Source organism: Harpia harpyja, chromosome Z, assembly GCF_026419915.1.
Source record: "Harpia harpyja isolate bHarHar1 chromosome Z, bHarHar1 primary haplotype, whole genome shotgun sequence".
Taxonomy (NCBI): Eukaryota; Metazoa; Chordata; class Aves; order Accipitriformes; family Accipitridae; genus Harpia; species Harpia harpyja.
The window spans coordinates 5,888,571-5,910,542 of NC_068969.1; the positions used below are offsets into that span (position 1 = coordinate 5,888,571).

Here is a 21,972-nt window from a genome sequence, read left to right on the forward strand (position 1 = left end):
GGAAAAAGTATTAAGTTCTAGTTGGGTTCACTTCTTTGCGGAGGTCTTCTATTACCCTCAGAGGGATGTTTTTCCTACTATTACCCATTGCTTGGAACTTTCCTCCTTACCATTTTACCTACAATGTAGTTTCTTGTTTCCTGCCAGGTAGTGGGATTTCTTGAAAATCTTCCAATAATTTACACCACAAGAAGTTCAGAAATAAAAGAAGAGGTGGTACAACTGTAATTGAGCCAAAAAAGAAAAAAAATTGCATCACGGAACGTTAGCCTTGAGGTGACTAATTAGATTTTTTAACTCAAGACAAAAGTCAAACACACAGTGATAAAGTACAAGGTAGAAACGCAAAATGTCTGAAAGCAAAAAAGAAAGTTAACCTCACCTTGACAAGGTTTCTGCAAGCAGAAAGGGAGCTCACTCAGGCAACTTTGGGAGAGCAGAACTTAATTGCAAAGCGTATTTGGTTCACTTATTAGTTGCTCTAAAAAAGGGCCATTGGTATACTAACAGCATTTACTCAAAAGTCTCATTTATAAACATCAAGCTGAGCCTTGCTTTAGACTACCTCAGAAAAAAAAATGGAGTCTGTACTGTATATCTATCTTTAAGGAAACATAATTATTTCTGAATTCAGGAACTGCTCTGGGTTGGAGCAGCAGCTAATATCCTAACCAGAATTTCCTTGATCATTACTCAAGCAGTAACATTTTTATTTTAAAAAACCTTAGTCCTCCTCCCCCACCAGTATTTCTCTTCTAACACATTCCATTCTAATTTTAGTCTTTTGAGAAGTTTCTTTTCCAGATCAACCCACTCTTTTTCACATTTAAATAATTTTCAGTTTTTTTAAAGAGCTCAGCTTTAGCAGGTGTTTCAGTAGCTAAGCAATAAGAAATCTCTTGAGAACATCTTCCATGTTTCCCAAATGGATTAGCCTGGAAGTTTTGGGAGAACAATATTAGGCAAAATAACCACCCCATTTAATTTCAAAACTGGAATAAAACTCTTAAGACAAAAAAGACAAAAAGACACACTCCCAAAAAGAAGCATTTATGCTCACTGTTAACAAATAAAGAAGGTGCAATAAGAAACAGTTTTTACATTAGCACTACCAGTAATTAACTCGAACGCAGTAAAATTTGAAAGAAATATATTTAGAAGCTTAACATGGAAGAAAATGATGCAACTCCTCCTTTTTTGAATTATTCAGCTTCACTGCAGCCCCAGGACCAAGAATGCTAAATGGTTTGCAACCACAGACCAAATAAGTACATTTCAGTGCCTAACAATGGAAAAAACCCAGCATGCTGTCAAAGCAGCAGAGACTTTACTAGTAACTTGGGCCCGCAGCCCCACACAGCTAAAACATGTTTATTATCAGATCTGGAAGCTGAACCGCAGCAAGGTCAAGATACTTGTATACTACCTTCAAGTACCACCCCTCCTCAGACAAAAGATAGCCTGGCCCTTCATGTCGCCTCCAGCTATTTAAAAACTGCATTTTTTTCTCTTTTGGCTTCTGGAAGCTAAAAATGCTGCAGTACACTTCAGCAATTGCTTCTTTTTTGAAGTCTCAAGTAGTATGAGGAAACTCACTGGCAATGATGCCTCTGTACCTTTATGCAGTTAGAGCAGACCTATGAGATCTTGGCACCTGGTAGATTCAGAAGGCAGGAAATTTTGAAATAAAGTTAATGCTACGCATCATTTACAGATTTACCAATACAGCTGTTCATCTACAGTCACAGGGTTATCTTCCACATTTCCCTAGAGTGCAGGAACATCCTCATCCTCCTCCTCCTCCTCCAGTGGTAAAAAAGACTAATAAAAAGTTGAATCTATCCTGCTATGTCTGTACAGAGGTAGCACCTGCAGTGAAAAAGTAAGTTGGAGTAGAATACAATGGCAGACATTTCTTATCTTATTCTTCAACATGACATATCATCCCCCATTTCTACTCCTTTTGCCCTATTAAATTCTTCCAATCACATAGACTAAAAAAAAAAAAAAAATCCTATTTTAAAGCTGTACTTAACATTCAGAAAGCATTTTCTTACCCAGTGCAAAGATTTCAGGAAAACATTTCTTCAGCAAATATTATTACCTAGGATTGCTCTAACCTCAATTTTCCAGATGTGAGATGCGTTTAAGTATGTACCTGAAGTAAACTTGCCTGTTAGCTTGCAAGAATTTTTAACAATTTTTTTTTATTTTGAGGTTTTGAGTATGTGTTCTCTGTCTTCGAAGTTTGCTTGTCTTCATTCTGTTTAGGCTCTCTAAAAGAGAATTAACTATGTTCATTCTCAGCTCTGCCAGCTCCACTACTGAGAACAACCAGGTGAAGAGGGGAAATACTGGAACATAGGAAAAAAAGAATTCTGGTATTTCCACAAAAAACTCTCCAAAACATGTACTCTTGGAAGAAAGGAGTTCTCCCACATCTATAGTCATTCCCTACTTGCCTTCACTCCCTCTGTCCCTGCGGTTTGTTAGTGAGTGTGAGAGGGCACTGGTGAATGAGCTGGGGTGCATCCTCAAGGACAAGTTTTCTTCCCATTAAGTACAGCTGAGCTGGCTCCCATGGCTGGCTTCATCCTTAGGCTAAGCACGCAAACATACCAAAGCAGCTGGACACAGATTAACACCTCTTCCCTACCTTTAACACAGGTTTAAAACAGTACATGTACTTATGCTTACACGCAAGTAATTAAAAGCTTCAGTTCTCTCCTCCTAACTAAATCTTCCTTTTCTCAAAAGCACCTTTGTCTAAACATGGGCCAAATAAATTCTGAATTGAAAAGAGGACGGGAAATTAGATCAAACTGAGTATGTAGCATTCTCATTATCCTTCATGTCAGGCTAGTCAGAAGCAGTTACATAATTGGGCCTCTAGACTCTAGGCAGCGAAGTGTTAAGAGAGAAAAGCAATCCCAGGACTGCATGCTGAGTTTTGACAAATGGAAAAACACAGAAGTAGGCCAAGAGCTTACCATTAATGTTAGTTTTTAATTGAACCATGTCAAAAAAAGGTTCATCGTATGGCACATGTGGTCAAAGAGGTAAGAAAGCCTGTAGTGCAAGAAATGGAAAAGTGAGGCAGGGAATTTTATCTGTGCTTGCGTACACACTTGTGTGTGAATCAGAGAAAGCACACTTGCGAGTGAGTGAGCGAGCGGGCGAGAACGCATGTGTATGAGAGGAGTACAGTGCAGGGAAATACAAGGGGAGGCAGCGGCCCATAAGCAATTGCTATGAAAAGGAATGGGGGTGGGGAATTGTGCACAGTCCTTTTTAGCTTCTGCTGTAAAAAATAAATAGACCTTTTAATCTGTGTTCTCCTTGAAGCCTTCTCTATTGACCATTCATTTCTTCTTTCTCTTCCCAGCTCTTTACCTCCTCTATATGGCTGATGAATATGCAGATGCATAATCAGTTCTATAATAGCCTATCCTTTCTAAAAACAGGCTATAAATTTGGATCCTAAGCAGCCGGTTCTAAAAAGACTATTATACTATATGGCTGGGGGAAGAGGCAAGACCCAAATACCACCACTAGCACACCAGAGTTCTTTATAATGTGTGTGAATGCAGCTGGAATGCGGGCCCTTCATATAACGGAGCTAGCAGCCAGAAAGGAAACATCTTCTGCAAAACGTACACATGAATCTCATCACGGCCTCCCGCAGGGCACAGCGCACGAGCTAGCAACAGGCAGCGCTCCCCGCGGGCTTTGGCGAGAACGCCAACGCCACACAGACCCCGAGATCCCGTAGGTGTTACTTTTACTTGATGCCGGCTACGGGAACGGCGGGAGCTCTCGGTAAAGCCCGCTGATGACCTTGATGCTAACGGGGAAGGCTCGGGCGGCCGGGCCGGGCCCAGCGCCCCGGGCACCCCGCGGCCTGCAGGGGCTGCAGGGGGGCGCCGCGGCCAGCAGGTGGCGCGGCGGAGCCGGGGCGGGGGAGGCGGAGGGGAGCGGCGCCTGTAGAGGGGAGCGGCGCCTATAGAGGTGTACGCGTGTAGGGCCCTAGAGACACGCGAACGCCGCCGGGGGAACGTCTGCACCCCCGGTGAGGGGTGACAACAAGCACGTGCCCCCAAACCCGGTCTCTGGCGGATTCTCACAGCTCGGGTTGACTCGGACACGGTTACAGCAAGACCAGGGCTCGTACCCTGCGCCCGACGGCTCTCCAACGAGCGGGGCGGCACCCCGAGGGGCCGTACGTTCCACGTCAGCTGCCTCCCGGCTCCCAAGGAGTTGCCTCCTTTCTTCTGTAAAATAAGCACAAACACGTCTGTACAATACTTGCATACACTGCCACGTCTGCCATTTTGAGGCCCTCCTCAGGTTCCCACTGGGCTTTACAGTGTTCCGGGATGTTGTCGCTGCAGGGCAGAATGCAAAAGCTATTAGTCCAAATTTAACGAGATGGGATTGTCCTACTACTATACAGGGACTGAAAGCTGAAGGTGCTGAGCCCAAGCGCATCAGTCCATCACCCCAGCTTCTGAACTGCAGCGTGGTGAAGACTGGAACCCCGCAGGAAGGAATCAGGCCCAGATCTGCTTCACAGTTCCCCATGGAAAACTACTCAGGAACAGACACACGTCTTCAAGCTCCAGACTGAACTGACAAGCAAGAAGGCGCTAGCTGGAAACCGAAAGCTCCTGCTCAAACTTTGGGCAAGAGGGAAGCAAAAATGTGGGTTGCAACAGTTTCCATACCCCTCTACCCAAGGCAGCCAGGACATCACCACAGGACATACACAGGCTGCCCTAGTAACTGGGCTAGTGGGAGCACGATTCACCCTGATGGGGCACAGAGTTGGGAAGGTAGGAGTGATGTACACAGCACCCTCAAAAAACTTGGATAAAGGCTCTAAACTTGGATCTGGGTCTAATCCCAACTGTTGTACCCTGAACACGTCACAACTCTTCATTTACCAGTAGTGAATAATATTTGCATAATTCATAGGAGTAATATGATAAAATAAATATATACAGGACATGGTATAATCATAGCGATACCTAGGTAAACATGAAATAATTTTAAAATACATCTTTGCAGAGATTGATATTTGAAAACAAACCCCTGTAATCCTAAAAAAATGCTCAAAGGTGGGTAGCCTTTGAACGTGGACATAATTGAACACTTTCCTTCTCCCCTTTCCCATCACCTTCAACACAGATGTACCTCACAAAGTAGTACAAACCCTGCAACATCTCAATAAAAACAGGGATGACAGGAGGAAGGAATGTTATAACACGATTTATTAAAATCAGTTTATAAAACTCTAGGACCAGTTCACAAAGAAGAATGGAGGTCTCATCCAACACTTTGAAGATGGAAACAGGGCTCCCTGGTCAAGGTCCAAAGCCTCAAGATGATCTTTTTTGGAGGTAACAAGATCTACGTGGCAGTTAGATCTAATGATTCGGATCCTCTCTGGAGCCTTGTTTTCCTTTTTGTCTTTTAACATTCTTCTGAGCCCATTAACACACCAGTACTCTGTGTGCCTACCACAAAGTAGTTTTTGCCTGCATCACTGGAAGCACATAATTTTCATCCTAGACTCTGGTAATACTTTCACAAATATTTGCTTCACTTCAACTAAAAAAAAAATCCCCAAATACAGCGAGAGGAAGTATTTTGATCACAAAATATAACAAATTAGCAAACCAAGGCTAGGATCCCATAAAACATGAATTAGAATAGGAAAAAAACAATGGGTGGATATACTTATCGGTAATCTCCCTTAGGTGGCGAAAATCTTTGGATCCAGAAACACTGACAAAACACTGCAAATAAAGTCGCATCCTCCCCCTCCCTGACCCCAGGAAACAAACCAACCCCAGCACCCCAAAATTTGCTACTATCAGCACATCTTAGGCACGGGATCTGGAGATAATTACCAGAAGGGATGCCGGCAGACACCAGGGTCCATTCAGAGAACATGCATTTGCCACTTCATCCTGAATTTCAGAAGTCTCTCTTCTAGAGCAGTCTCTTGTAAACAATTGCATGTCCAGTTGCATGCCCTAGAGGCTGTGGATCCAAGAGGAACAGCAATATTCTCTGCAGGATACTTTCAACTAATTAAATCCTTATTAAAACCCTTCACATAAAAGTACTGTTTAAATTAAAAACATTACAAGAGAGGGATCTGACAGTGGCATAGACACGACATAATGGTTACAGTTTAGAAAACTTACATGTTACCAAATGAGAATCCATGACAAACTCAAATCTTCACAGGAGACTACATGAAGACTTTATGAAAATGGAAATGTGTGGATGCTTCTTCCTGTAACAGGAATAACTCTACTATTTAGGTGATATTCTGTAACCATAGGAGGTAAGTTCGGAAATATTGACTATTACCAATTCTAACATGAAATGCTGTCCAGATGCATCCATAATAGAACTGCACCTGTGCTACTCATATAAAGAACAGTGACATTTTTCTCCTTTCTCAGTACTCATGTTTGAACTACTAAAACACTCCTAGCAGAACACTTGGCATTTTTTCTATTCCCAAGTTTAAAACCGTAGCAGAAGTTACTCTTGTAGATGGCTGTTAAAGCCTCAGTGCATTAGTATGCTGAGACTGCCTCCTGTTCTCTCCTCTCGTCCGCTACAGTTAAAGCCAAAACAAAAACCCGTAACATTTCTGGTATTACTGTACCTTCCCTAGCAATATGCAACAGAATCATGTCATATACATTAGTCTTTAAAAGCAAAGCCCTGATTCAAGTTATAAAAATGTAATCTTTCACACTGCTCCCTCTTTGCAGGATAGCTTCTTCACAGTCTCATTGCCTTTGTGGTATGGACCGAGTTATTCATACTGATTTTAAATTGTTCCTTTTAACTTTTACCCTCCACCCACAGGTCCTTGGCTTCTCTTCTCATTGGTTATTGCACCCTGGGGCTGCAGAAGAGGTGGCTGCCTGCTTCTGCTTCTTACGGCGTTTATTCAGGAGGCGGTTGTTGGATGTTTTCAAGTCTTTGATTTTCACCTGATCATAGTCCACCCTCATGGTTGCCAAAGCACTGGTCATCTCCTCCTGAAACCAAGGAAGCAATTTATTGAAAAACCCGAGGCAGAGAGCGCACAGCCACCCCACACTACTACCAGGAGATGAATGTACAAAAAGAAACCCACTGTTACACTACAGCCAGAAATAGCTGAGCCCTTTCTGCTGCACTGGACTATGACTAAAGGCTTCGTTCTACTCATGGACTCATTCAGGAGGAGCTATTCACACAGTGTTTCATATGTGAGCAAGCAGGACCGCACTCCGCTGGCCTAAATTCCACCATGTCTCTATGCCCAGCATTTCTTACTGGCTGGCTCTGGGCCTTCACCAGAGGCCTTCACCTTTCTGCTTTCCTTGCTCTGTTACCAAACTAGGTTAGCAGGAACTAGAATAAAGAGTCCACGCAAAGTTGTTTAAAAGTATGTGCTTCAAATTCACACACTTCCTTAGTCTGAATTAATGTTTAAGTGCAGGCAAATTTTAAACTTTTTAATAAGGTTGTGAACAAAAATCTGCTTAAGTAAATGAATGTCTAGGCATTTAGTTCAGCAAAGGAAAAATGATTAATTTTTATGGGAATGTCAGTGGCCCAAGGGAATACCTCTGGGACCTATACAAAGCACAAGTGTAAGGAGTTCTCAGAAACATGGAAATGAGGAAGGCTAAGTGAAAATATCTGTTTGATCTCTGACTTGGGAGGCAAGCATTGCCTAGGTCCTATGAAATTTTACTACTACAGAGCTCAACAGCTGAGACTATGCATCAGTAATTTAAATAAAATCAGTAATCAGTAAATACACTACAGGAATGTTGCAATTATCAAAATGCCAAGCATTGTTAAGTGCAGAAAATTCAGAATTAATTGTAAAAGCATGCCAACCTCATACAGGCCAGCAGGAAAGAGTTAAGGCTTGCAACAACTTTCAGTCTGCCCTATAGTTTCACTTTGCAGGAAGCATTCAACTGTCATCAGTACAAACAGCAGGTGAGGCACCTGGTCAGATGAAGGGAAAGACAGATACATTCTTTTTCTGCCCCCCTGCCAAATGTCATAACAAGACAAGGCTAAGGTTATTTAATGTTGGTTTACAACACAAGAACAGAGTAGAAAACCAGAATGCAGCTCAACCCTCCCACCCTGTCTCCCTACATTTTCATCATATTCTTCACTATAATGAACTTCGCGCTCCCTCAACACTGTCCCTTTTCCTCTGTGGTTACATACAGTGGCTCAGCAGATAGCATCATTAATACCTTTGATCATAAACATCATCTTTGTTGATATTTGGCACAGCTGTAAGGCTGTCAGATGAAGCTCACATAGCATTCCTTTTTTTAAACAGTTATCATACTGTTCTAACCAAGACTGCTCATGCTTCCCTTGTTTAACACGATTGTATGCAAAATAGCCATAATCTCCAAGGACATAAGCATATGCAGAGAAGCCAGCCCATCTAATCTCTTATCAGACTTCAAGAAATCTGAACTATGATTGACTTACTTTAACTTCATCCCAGTGGTCTTTATCCTCTTGCAGGACCCGTGCAGTATGAAGAGGAGTTGGTGGCACTGCCATTGATCTCTGAGAAAAGGGAAAAATACCGAAAGAAGTGTTCTGCAAAATCACATTTGGGAAGTGACTGCTTGCTCTTCTATGCGTATGGAGGGCACAAAACTTTATCTACTGTCCTTTGGTGGCCCTCATTATTCATGCTTCCAGTCACTCCACAATCAAATTCATGTGTGAGGTAGAAAAGGACTATAGTCCCCACATGACAGCATCTTTAAAGAACAAAATGAGAGAGAAATCAGTGCTGAGTTTCTTTCACTCTGCTCCCTTCCAGTCCAACCGATAACCCTGTGTCGGATAAATTTTTATGTACATTTTAGATTTTAACTGTCATTTCACTATTCATTAGTCAATGTTTTAAAGTGGTTAACTTGACCTTTATCTTCTAGGATTTGTCACAGGAGAAATTTTCTTATACATATACATTAGCGGAGATTACCAGTTCGTTGGATTGTAAGTGTGCCCAAAAGAGGAAATTATACTGTTATTCAGAGTAAGGCACAGTTCAGAAGACCGTGCATCACCTGAGATGCTCTTCCACATAAAACTGAGATCTATGCTCAGCTGCCGTGAAAGATCAGTAGGTACTTTAAATTAGAATAAAGTACAATTTCTAAAGCACGAAGCACAGTTCCCTAGCTAAATTCAGCAAGAGTCATGGTATTTCTTGCCAGTCCATAACCCAAACTATAATTTCATTTGGATAGTCTATCTTCCTTATGCTTTCTACCCAAACTTGCTGTCTACTGCTGTGGCGTCCTACACCAGACACAGCTGCATGTCAACAAAGTCTAAGGAGATCCCTGTACATGTCATTGTAAAATAAGCATTACGTTGGAAGCAGTGCTTATACTCCACCGAGCTAACAGCAGCACTGCAGTACTTAGGGAAGTGGAAGCAGAAATCATGACTCCTGCATCCTCTGGAAAAGGATCCTAGCTGGCCAAGGTATAGTTTTATCAAGTACAGCTGGGACGAGAGAAATGGAAAACCAGCAGACTGGCTTTAGTGGTGTCCCTGAGCAGGTGTTGAAGGTGCATGCCCTCCTATCTGCTATGAGCTGCTACTTGTTAAAAAAGAAAATCTTATCTACAAGCTAACTAGAGGATTATGTGCTCCACCTAAACTGACAATTTTTGCATAGTCCACAATAATACTTCTGCCACCCATCTAATTAAAAAAAAAATTTAAAAAAAAGAAGGAAAAAAAGGGGAGAGACAAGCGCCCTCCTCTGCTGCTTGTGCAAGGTATCTCCCCATGCATGTTCCCACTTAGGGATTTAGGAGAAGGAAGAACACAGACATTCACTATGTCGGTCTTTCCCTCTCCCTCCCTCTGCCTCATGGGAACAATAGGTTCAGCAGAGGAAAATGCCAACCTGCAGCTCCTAGAGCATTATTCCAGGAACGGTATTCTAGCATGGCTCTTTGGTGCAGCAGAGTCTATAGACCTTGTCTCTAATCTCCTCCTTATTAATTGGTTATATGCATATTTCAAGTAACATGTGTCGCTGTAGGTGGTAGCTTCCTTAGCTATTAGGCACTCATTCTGTGAAATTCATTGCCTGCTGACTTCTGAAACACCTCCTTCTCGGGTCTTCAAACACTTAAAGCTGGAGGTATTTATTCTGAACAGTGATTACATTTTTATTTGCTTAAAAAAGACTTAGAAACATTGTCTAGATTCTGTTCTAGTTCTACAGTCTTTGCAACCATAATTTCTCAGCTTTCACAACTCCAAATGAAGACATCTATCTACTTAATCAGGATGTTATATAGCTACATTTCTATATGATTCTAAGGGCTTTCAGATCTTCAAACAGGCATTATAGAAATGCTGACTATTCATCATGCCTCTGTTTCTGCTCCTTCCTCTGAGGATCAGCATAGACAGAGAAAGCACTATGGGAGAAAAGGGTGTTCTACAGTGCAAGTGATTCTGTTCCTGGCTGATGATGTTTTGGGCAGCGAGAACCAGACTGGTGTCCTTTTAGGCACAAATATGAGAAGTATAATCTATTCTTCTGAGTAACCTACAGAGCAGAGATGATATCCTGAAACTCAGCCTGGTAACTCCTGGGATTCTTGTCTCTTGTTCGAAATAATTAATACTGTATTATTAGAGTATTTTTTTCTTTTTTCCCCAAAATATTTTTTAAGGAAAAGTAAATTCAACCAAGTCATAGAATGAAACCCGAACTGGGAACATTAACAGCATTGTGTGCCACCCTATCTGGCAATCTCTTACAGGGCACTAAGCCGAGATCCCTCCTCCTCCCCCACGTATTTCCAAACTCTGCCAAGGATGAGAATTCCTACTAAGCATAGGACTGTGTTCACACTAACACAGCTATGCACAATGGTGCCTGAGACCACTAATAATAGCTCTCTTTAAATCCTGCACTGATGAAGTAAGTACATACAGTTTATTTTTATATTTTTAAAGAGAGTAACACATGCATATGCTGCAGAGTCAACAGTGACTGCCTGCTCACAGAAGATATAGATACACTCAGCTCTTGCTTCCAAGGAAGCTATTGTGGGTGTCTCTCTTTGTGTGTCCTCTGGTAACACCAAGAAAAATTGTGGTTCTACAGGCAGGTGACCCTCTGTGGAGGGCACAGTAGGTTAATTAAGTTATTAACAGTAATCATCATCCTTCTCTTGCTGTGCTATGTGGAGCTACATGTCAGTTCTGCATGTAAGAATTCATCTTGTAAAAAGAGATATGAAACTCACATTAATCCAAGGGTGATTCATAAATTGAGAAACTGTCATCCTCTCTGTTGGGTCAGTCTTCAGTAAATGGCGAATCAGTTGTTTGGCTGAAAAACAGGACCAATGTGGCATACTGTAGTCTACTACTTTGTTAACAAATAACCTTGAGAACACAAAGACCTGCTGAATGAAGAAAGATAATTTTGCAGAACTCAAACCACCTACCTATTACTGTTACCATGTTAAGAAGCCATATACAGTGTGGTAGGTTACTATGTTCAAAGAGGCAGAACATGAAAACATCCAACACGAAGTAAGAAGGAAAGACAGAGGATTAGGGATTCCAGCTATGCTATCTACATCACCAAACCAACTGTTTTGAGAGCAAGAAATTGAGAAAAAGAGAAACATAGCAACAGAAAGCTGCCAAGCTGCCTGTCTGAAAGATGGCAACAAGCTTGGCATTATGGGCTGAATGAATGCATAAGCTGATGTTTTGAGAAATGATAGAAGACAAAAACTAACTAGCACAGGCTGTGGGGAAAAAAAAGGACAATAAACTTTCCTTTGACAACTGAGAGGCCACTAAAAGGACAACAAAGTCAAAGAAATGGATGGCACAAACAGGCTTTGCAGCAGCTTTCTGTGAACATGGTATCTCCCAAAGCAAGAGTACTAAGTAACTGAGATATGAGGAGAGATTAGTCAAGTTTCATTAATGCAGGCGGACAGACCAGAAACACTGCATCCAGGGACGTTATTTAGAAAGACTCACACATAACTTCCTGGGGGGAGCCTAGAAAAACTTCTGAGTAAGAGTTCTCTTTTAGAAACATCAAATGCAAGATGACTAAATGCTTGTAAGAAGCTGCCAGAGGTACAAGTTGAGACTTTAGTTTTTTGAGAGAGGCTGCAAAGGAGTTTTACAGTAGAGATTACCTGGCGTCTAAAATGTAGAAGGAAACAAAAGGAGGGGACCACAAACAGAGCCTGTTAAGATGATTACAGGAAGCTGGAGGGGAATTTAGAGGAATCCTCCATAGATGATGCAACGACAGAATGATTAGATAAAGAAAACCACGACAAGAACAGTAAAAAGGAAGGCTAAAAGAAGCAGTCTGCTGAAGGTGCCTGATCAGCCTAAAAGAATACACATAAACTAGCTGATCTTAGTAAGTTCAAAGGTAGAGGGCACCTATCTTCATCCAGGCAAGCGTACAGAAACCCTACAAATTTTTGAAGCGCATGTTCTCTCACCAAGCTCTCCGAGCATTTTAATAACTGCTGTAATATGAACAAGACCCAAGGCAGACAAAATATTAAGCCAGAAACCCATAAGTAAAAACATCTTCCTTATTAATGTTCAGTAATCTATGCTGCACACGCAGCCATGAGATCCAATGAGGGGCTGAAATGCCACAGATCACTGTATTATCCAACGATAATTTGTTATTGCTAAACAGTAGACAATAACAGGATGCTAGCAACAGCAATATAAAGGGCTTGTTAGAAAAAAAGATGTGCCCAGAGGTTGCTGACCTTTCTCTCTGATGGGTAGGTGAGACTTCCAGCTTATGAGACTGCCAGAATAAGAGGGAATCAAAACCATCCACTTTCACGACACTGGTTTGAGCCCATCCAGGTCACAGCTGAACAGCAGCAGCTTTTGGTCAATGACTTACACCAAATAAATTGTTGACCTTGATTTAAGTGGTGGCTGGCAAGTTCCCACATCACAAAAAGCTAGCATGAAAACTTGCCATCCTTGCTGGCTGTATCACTAAGGAGGGCAAAGACTGAATGAGTTCTTAAGACAGTTTGCCTTTCTTCCAACTCAGCTTGCATTACAGCTGTCCTGGCAGTTTCCTTTCTCAGGATGAAAGACTGTTGTTTCCAGAGGGTTTAATCTTGGCATTCACTAGCACTAGCTGGATTTTGAAAGAAAGTTTTTAGTAGTCATTTACTTTCTGTAGTACTTAGGTTGCTGGCTAGTATCTAAGTTCCTAGTTGTTCTCTGTATCACCTTACAAAAAATTAACTTAAATTCTAAAAGTAAGGGAAACAAAAACTGACAGGTCTTTAGAAATAGCCTCTTGTAAGCACTCTACCACTGCACAACACCGTGCACACACCCATCAGTAGCAGTGAGCATTGTTACCTTCCTCTGATACTTCAGCCCACTCTGGATTGGGAAACCCGTATTGCCCCATCCGAATTCTTCTCTTCATCCCTGGAGAAATGGCTTGACCAGTGTTTGAGTAGAATGGAGGGAACCCACACAGGCTGTAAGAGTGGACAAAAGAACTCTCATAACTAGGAAAGTCCTTTCATCTCTTAAAAAGTGCCATACAAGCTTGTCTTCTGCAGGTTGCATGATCCTAGTGGCTAATTACTTGTAAGCGCAGATTTAACAAGATGTGTCCTTTTCTGTTCATCAAGTCTCTTTTCCAAATACTTACAGAATATATGTGATGACACCCAATGACCACATGTCACATGATTTGTCATACTTCTCAGGACCAAGGACTTCTGGGGCTGAAGAAGATTAAAACCAGAAATTAACAGAGTACCAGATATTTCCTTTCAACTCCATCACCTTAAAAGTAGCAGCACACTTCAACAACAAATATCGGAGGCATTAAAAAAATGCAACTCACTGCAGGAACTGGGTAGTATTTTTTATTGACAAGTTCCTAAACACATATAATGTAGCTTTAAAAAGGAGGAACAGAGCTGGCAAAATGCCCCACTCTTCACCTTAGTGTCTCTCTGCTCAAGAGAGCACTAAGATTACAGAAAAGCAGAAAAAGCTATAGCTAAATGTGTACAGAGAGACTCCGCGCTGAAAGAGGCAGGAGCATATGTTCCAGAAATCAGAACAGAAAGGACCTACTTGAGCTGTGATAAAATTTTGAACGATACCTAGGTGGAGTGTATTTAGCTCCAGCAACTACAGAGCACTGTATTTTTCTTCAGCCTCCAGAGCATTATATTTTTTCACTAAGTAACAAAATTAGAGATACATTTAGAGGGGATTTTTGTTTTTTTTCCCTGAGGCAGGTGAACTGACAGAGAGCTTGATTTTGTAAGGAAAATGATTCTCTAAACATATGAGCAATCATGCTGGTTTATAAAAAGGTGTTGAGAAGGAAAACATCAGCTTGTTTGTATACAAATATAAAGTTATAAAAACACATATGCGTAAATTCCTTACTATTTTATCACTAATCCCAGCTAAAAATATAGAAGAAAGCATCAGAAAAAAATACTGGTATCGTAATAATCTGCTAACAATTAATAACAATACCTTTCAATACAAAAAACTTAGATCGTAGAAGAGAACTAATTCTTCCAAAAAATTAAGCCCTTTTTCCTCCAAAGACATTCTAAGCGTGGACTGTCTCAGTCATGCCATATGGTGAATGACTATTAACTCAAAGACCAAAAGGGACGTACTCTAAAACGAGTGCATAAAGGACAGTCTACTGTGGCATTCATTACACAGTGCTCTGTCTTTGGACAAAATGCAGGCAAAAATTCAGCTGTGATTAAGTCGCATTGGTCTTTTATTACTAATTCCTCCATTTGCGAGCTTTAAGAAGCTTTACAGCTAAGGCAATACTCTCCCTGTTCTCTTTTATTGCATTAATTGCATTAGTTAAGCTAAGGGAAGTTTTGCAAGGAAACACCCAAATAATCACGAAGCTGAGTTCAAATTATGGCTTTTATTGCATCATTCAGAGGAAGCATCAGGATTACTTCAAGTGTAATCAGAAGCAACATGTTCTATCTCCTTGATCCTCATTTGCATCCCCTGTTAAGGCTGTTTCCTCTGCAACCAAGGAAGAAAGCAGGAGCACTGAACTGTACTGAAACCAGACTAGGTTCGGATTGGATCCCAGTTTAAATTCTGCGGGCTTCCTCTTTGCATTACATCCACAATAGAGGATTTCCCATCTCTTCCTACAGTCCACAGGCCCACTATAATGGGAGGGATGACAGACTGAAACACAGAAGGAATGCATCTTGGATAACTTACCCACATAATAAGGAGTGTAACAGGGGGTCTGCAGCGCATTTTGTACACTGGTTTCTTTGGCAAAGCCGAAGTCTGTGAGTTTGAGTACAGTATCCTTCTCTTTAGATGTGTAAAGCAAGTTTTCAGGCTGAAAGGCCACCAAGAGAAAGGATAAACTGGACAATGAAGAGATGTCTCTAGTGAGCTGAAAGGTCAAACCATTCCTGCTTGCCTGGATCACCACTAGCATCTGGGTCTTCTTACTTCTCTCACATCCCCACTATACCATGCAGAAAGTTCCCTCCCAACATTTTTGCTCAGACTAAGGATCAACATCCTTCTCAACATGGTATTTAGGACAGCAAATCACAAGACTCTCATCAGGTCCCATGGGCATCAAGTCTGGCTTCTTGAACCTCTCTCTAGTTCACTGCACCTACTAGGATTGTTCTGTCTGATCAACACCAGTTGATCTGACAGCACTCTCTACCACACTCAGGTAGCTGAGATAGAAGACAAGAGAAGTCATCAGCCAAACTCTCTATGAGCAACTGATGCAACTCCGTCAGAATTAACTGATACAGACACAGTCCTCTTCCTGCTCCCCCCCTCCTCTGTCTCCTGAAACCTGAGTTAATTCCAGTCTTGCTCCACACTCCGTAAAGGCTCTCCAAAACCAGAAATGGCACAGAGGGAAGTACAAGCTCTTGTGCACAGGAACAGGGACAATGGCACACCTGCAGAATCTGCAGCTGTTTGAAATTGTTTTCCAGTTTCTCAGTCATAAGGAAGCTATGCCCTCTTTCACACTAGTGTTTAGGGACATACAGAAGGAGGAAGGGTTTGAAAGAAAACAGGATTTAGGATCTATTAAACAACTTGAACCATTTCTATGTTAGTTCACTAAGTGTGTTGGGGGTCTTTGGGGCTAAGCGCTTCAGTTTCTGTGCTGGTGATAGGCAATGGCACATAGCTCCACAAAAGTGAATACATTTTCAGTCTCTTAACTGTTAAGTCATTCTCTGGTTCCCACCTGAAGAACCCTCAAACATACCCCTCAGTGACACCAAGCAATGGCAGTTCTCCCTCCAGCTAAACACGCAGAAGCATCTGTAGAAAATTCACAAACTCAGAACTGTGGAATCAATCAGATGCCTCAGTCTATCATTATGTGACCTGCTCTCCAGCACATTCCATCACACTGCCGTATCGCTGTGCTAGAAATGCCTTGTTGCAGCTATCTTGTCTTTGCTTATGCTGTGCACTTTACAGAATGAAAACAAAATACAATACTACAAACCCCGTCAAATCTCTACGACAAGATCTTTGTACAAACTTTAGCTAGTAAAACACACTGTTCCACATGGTAGTAACTGAGATCTTCCCATTTTCCGCAGTAATTATATATACTATTGAAGTGAGTTGGATGCATGGAATTGGTATTATTCCTCCCATATATGCAGTTTCTCCTGTTTCTGAAGGGGGGTGTGGTGTTTGTTTTGGGGTTTTTTTGTTGTGGTTTTTTTTTAGGGAAGTACGATTCTGAAAACTAATAACTGGCAAAGACTACATAGAGATATAGCATCTAGTATAAGTTCACTTCAGGCAGTGTTATTTTCTTGTTAATTAACTGGATTGCAAGCTGGTAGTACCTCTTTAATTAACCATCTGACTATCACCAGATTCTTCTGCATTCCATACACAACTGGAAGGCATTAGCATACATGAATATTCTGACCTTTGAGTGGTTGCAAACTAGTTGTGAACAGATCCCTTCTCACACTGGCAGAGGAATAGGAACACTCTGACCACCTGACTGTACTCCTAGTTCTATTTAAACCACCACTGCCCATTTATTTTTCTGCCTTATGCTCTTTTCTCCCTGCCCGCACACCTTCAGGCCTCACCTTGACATCTCTATGGGCAATGTTCATTGAATGCAGATACTGGATGGCTGTTCCGATGTCTCTCATTATTTCAGAGGCCTCTATAAATACAATTTTAGAGAAAGGTCACATTAACATTCCCACTGTAACTCAGGGACATGCCTGGGAATGCTTATGACTTACAAACAGCTTGCTAGAATACAGGGCTAGCGTCAAGACTAGAAAACCTAAAATTAGCCCTAACAGCTGTGTTTTGGTTTTGCAGGCAACCATACCCCCCAGCTCCTTGGCTGCTCAGCCCTCCTCCTGAGCAGGCACTGCAACTGAACAGTTGAGACCCCTGCTTTTTATGAGCTTGTAGATTTGTGCTTTAATTTGCTCACCAGAAAAGTAGCAAGAGCAGAGCAGGTACGCAAGCAACATGCAAGACTGTGGAGAAAGAAGCCCCAACCAGGACATATCCCTGGTTGTCCAGGACATGTCCTTGCTTGTCAGAGACAGAAGTTTAACTTTCAGCTTCTAGTTCAGGGGTAATAGGAGGATCTAACAGATTTTCTAAAAATAGAGCAACATAACAATATGATAATTTTAGGATAGGTCACATCTTCATTCCTCACTGTCTTTAGAAGTTTTTCCTCAGGAGAAACAAAATCAACAGTTCTATTCTGCAATGCCCAAACTGCCACCTTTGAAATAATATGTTTCTAAAATTTAACATAACTCCAGTGGGAAATTCTAGTGGTTGGTGAGCTGCCTTGCAACAGCAGTACTCTTGAAGATTGGAAGAGTTACAGAGGGAGAGGTTTCAGAACAGGGAGGAGTGACATTCCCATTGTACTAAGTGAGCATTATATTACATCTCCACTGACAGGGAAACAGAATTAGCAACTTCAACCTAATCCTGTTTTCTGCACAGGTAGAAACCTCAGCTGCAGTAGTAAGAGAGAAGGTAGAAATTCTTGTACTGTAACCTGGAATCCTTTTTCACATGGCTTGAGATTGTGTAATTCCAATCTCAGGCAAGGAACATCAGAAGGTAGAAACATATATCTTCTTTGGGGAAAACCTTGCACAACCTCCTTCTTCCTGGCCCAGGCCAAAGACCCTGGCTCCTAATGTGAAGTTGTGGCTGATACATAAACAGCCAGTGAACCTGGGGAATTCAGTGGAACAGGGCTCATTTATCTCAGGAAAGAATGAGTGTGGGGTTTTTTGTTTAACACTCCCAGATGATTTCTGAGTAAGTATTTAAAATGTTATACAATGGTATTTAATGTAGAAAAATCACATTTTTAGCAGAGTGGAGTCACTAATGATCATGGAACCAGTTCTCCCCCTGGAATCTTATATTTTAGAGAGGAACAAATAAAGTTCCTGAAAATGCTCGTTTTCCCTACATGAGTCTCTCATACCACTTAAAGGATTCATCCCAGGCTAGGAAACGCAGGAACACAGGACCAAAAAAAGCCTGGCCTCTATACCAGACTTGCAAAACCATCACAGTAATTTACAAGCTCAGGTGTAAATTTTTCTTCCAACCCTTTTGTCACAATGCTAGTTACAAAGACTAACATTTTTACTCCTGAGCAGAAACAAACTCTTGTCTGTTGTGAATGGGCAATGAGAACTGCAGTCAAGCACACCTGTGGTACTCTGCAAGTAATAAATAGCGAAGACAATAAAAATGGCAAGACTATTCTATTGCAAGCTCTGTCACTGACTCATAGCAGGTCTTTAAACTTGCACATAGTCCCTATTACAGATGAGCAGGCTTGTTTACAGTGTCGCTAATAACACTTCCTTTCAAGTAGTACTTTAAAACCCTTGAATAAGAGATGTTTCATCAAATGTGATTTGCTTGTTATATTCATCACCTAACAGTATAACTGCGCACAGTGATGCTGCTTGAGGGGCAGCCAGAAGAGAAATCACAGTAGGAGCTGAGTTGATCATGTTAGAGGTGGTCTGGCAGGAGACCAAGGACCAGAGTAACAGAGGCTGCGGTGGTTCAGAAATGAAGAAGCTGAGCTGATTTGTATGAAGAATTTTCCTCTAAACCTTCTACATTGTGCCTGAACTCAGCCAATTCTGGTAATTCCTGACTTTCAGAAACTTTTAAAAATAACTGTTTAATACAGAGTTGGATTGAAAATTTAAAAAAAAAAAAAATTTCAAACAAAAATCAAATCAAAGAAAAATTCCTGTAAGGGAACTAAGCAAGGGGACAGAGAAAGGGAGAAGCAATCTTTCACAAACTTTAAAATTAAACTTGTGATTTTTCACCTCTCTCAGTGAAAGCTTGATCTCCTCTCTCCTGGATCCTGCTAAACAGCTCTCCTCCCTCCATGCTGAAACAAAGAACACACCCCCCACACACACCTTACATAAGCAGAAAAGATCAAATTAACACCTGATAGTACATCCATATAATCGCACAGAACCATGGCAGGAACAGATCAGAAGAGATTACAGGCAGTCAGTCTCCTATGCCAATGCTTCCTAAACATCACACTCATTTGAATCAATGCACAAAGCCATTCTGATATGGAATAAATAGAAAACAAAACAAGACCAAGGAGTTTTGATGCTTTCAGTTTAAAGTACCCTGTCACAAGGAACATGACACACATAGTTGGGAAGTCAGGTACGCTGGCGTTGGGAGGCTGACAGTAATCTTGTTTTATGTAAAGGTTGGAGATGAAGAAAAAACAAAGAAGGAAGCAAAGATACTAAAAAGGATTATTAATTTGTCGCCAGTGAAGACGACAATAACTGTGGTATTACAGATCAAAGAGACAACAGGAAAAGTTAGAGTCAAAATAGTAGCAAAAAGGATCATGTCACATCATTGGATTTACATCTGAAGTTGGAAGCCAATCACAATCAAAGCGCATCATATTTGTAGGGACATATCTGTCAAGATTGTATTAATTAGTCAATGCTTTAATGAGGACAATTGTCATGGAGTACAAGGAAAATTTATTTTCTGATTAAGGTTCCTCATTCTTCCATCATACACGATGGCTGGAGCAGCTATACATTTCCCTACCAGTTCCATAAAGACAACAAAAGGTTTGCTGTGCAAACCAAAATCATGCTGCTGAGAAAGCCCACCTAACTCTAATCTAAGACAGCACATTCTCCCATTCCCTCCACCCCCTCAAAGAGCAATGCTTCATGGGAAGCTGCTGCTGGTCCATACCATTCCATGACAATGAGGAGGCATCTCTTTCCATGGTGTATATTCTCATAAACATCCAGGACATGGACAATGTGGGGACACCCTGATGCTCGCCAATGATACTCTACTTCCTGACGGGCTTTTGGGTTGTCATACAGGAGCTGTAAAGAAACGGGAGAAAGCAATGTCAGTGAGCCAGCATCATTCTGCTTTAAATTGGCACCTACACGCATTTCAGCTCAGAGACGGTAGCAAAGGCTACTCTTAGCCCTTTCTCCAGCCAAAGGATGCCAATCCATCACAAGACTTTCACCATCTCAGGTCTGTCCAGCTTCCTAGATTGAGGAATACAGAAAGAACAGGTCCCTTGGAACTGGAAGGACCTCGAGTGGCAGTGAGGAGAGATTTTGAATCTGAGATGGAGACAGACCTATCTCACCCACCTCTGGATGGGAAACAGCATTTTTTTTCCTACTTGTTTGCAGTACTTGCAAACAGAGGAGAATCCTTCTGCTAAGGACAATAACCCTCCCACCTGTCCCCCAGCTGCTGGGAGAAGAGAGTTCTAGGTGCAGTGCAAATCCTTAAAGTTCAGTGAGATTTAAAACAATGAGGATTTTCACACTGAGTCTGAATGTGCTTCTTAAATACTACACAAATTTCTGACCCCTTCAGTGTCAGAAAGGGTCCTTTGACTATCTAGATACTTGAACTTCTTTCTCTGTCTCATGCAAGGCCACTTTATTTTAAAGGCGCTAATCTCTAGAAGGGAGGCAAGAGCTCATCTTCCCTGATCCTGCAACCTCGTACACAAGACGTGTCCCTTCCCATCTGAAGGACTGCTCTGTATCAGACTTTGCAACTGAGCTTTCGTGCAACAGGGACACATTGCTGAATCATGCCTTTTCTTCTCTGCCTCATCTCTCTTGACACCACTAACACTTTGTGACAGAGACTCTCTCTTTACTGCACATTTATATGGTTCCTACACAATACGGCTGTGATCTGAGTTTGATACTTTATGCTCTATAGTAATAATCATCGTAATGATGGGGCAGCAACAAAACTGATGCTATATAAAGCATTGTTAAATGCATTGAAACAGAACAAAAAACAAGCAAAGAACAATCACCTCTCATCTATAGCGTTGTTGCGCTATTAGGCCTTAGCCTGAAGCTCTTCTCACTCATGTTTGCCATCAGGTCCCAGTCAAAACACAACTGCATGATAATTGCTGAAAACAAGTATTAACACGCAACCTGTCATTAGGGACCTATGATTCAGCCCAGGAAAATGAGATTGCTTTTCCATCCAGTCACCAAGCTAAGGCACAAATGGTGTCACACGCACCTCTCAATATCGGGAAACATGATTTAAAGGTCACAGGAAGGAAGTCGCAAATTCTGGTTTCTTTATTGACTCCAACACAGACAATTTGCATCACTGGAAAAAAAAAAGCTTACACTTCTTTGCTGCTTCAATGTCCCTTTCAGCAAAGCAGACACAGTAACCTGGCAGGAAAGACCTGTAACATTTTATGAAATGCTGGGGAAGCTCTCG

The 21,972-nt window shown here is 41.6% G+C and overlaps 1 protein-coding gene across 7 annotated transcripts in view; it reads right to left on the minus strand.

Moving 5' to 3' along the window:
• Window positions 1–5,252: 5,252 nt before the first annotated feature.
• Window positions 5,253–21,972, minus strand: part of MAPKAPK3 (MAPK activated protein kinase 3) — a 106,201-nt gene continuing 89,481 nt past the window's right edge. For 5 of the 7 annotated variants that reach the window (XM_052776911.1, XM_052776910.1, XM_052776909.1 and 2 more), the window contains exons 3-11: window positions 20,434–20,573; window positions 19,515–19,579; window positions 17,253–17,332; window positions 15,367–15,493; window positions 13,787–13,862; window positions 13,486–13,610; window positions 11,349–11,434; window positions 8,542–8,622; window positions 5,253–7,067 (exon numbers count right to left, since the gene is read on the minus strand). In XM_052776911.1, the coding sequence (XP_052632871.1) occupies window positions 6,909–7,067; window positions 8,542–8,622; window positions 11,349–11,434; window positions 13,486–13,610; window positions 13,787–13,862; window positions 15,367–15,493; window positions 17,253–17,332; window positions 19,515–19,579; window positions 20,434–20,573 (939 nt within the window). In that variant the 3' untranslated portion in view covers window positions 5,253–6,908. The other 2 variants (XM_052776916.1, XM_052776913.1) reach the window with 2 other exon arrangements.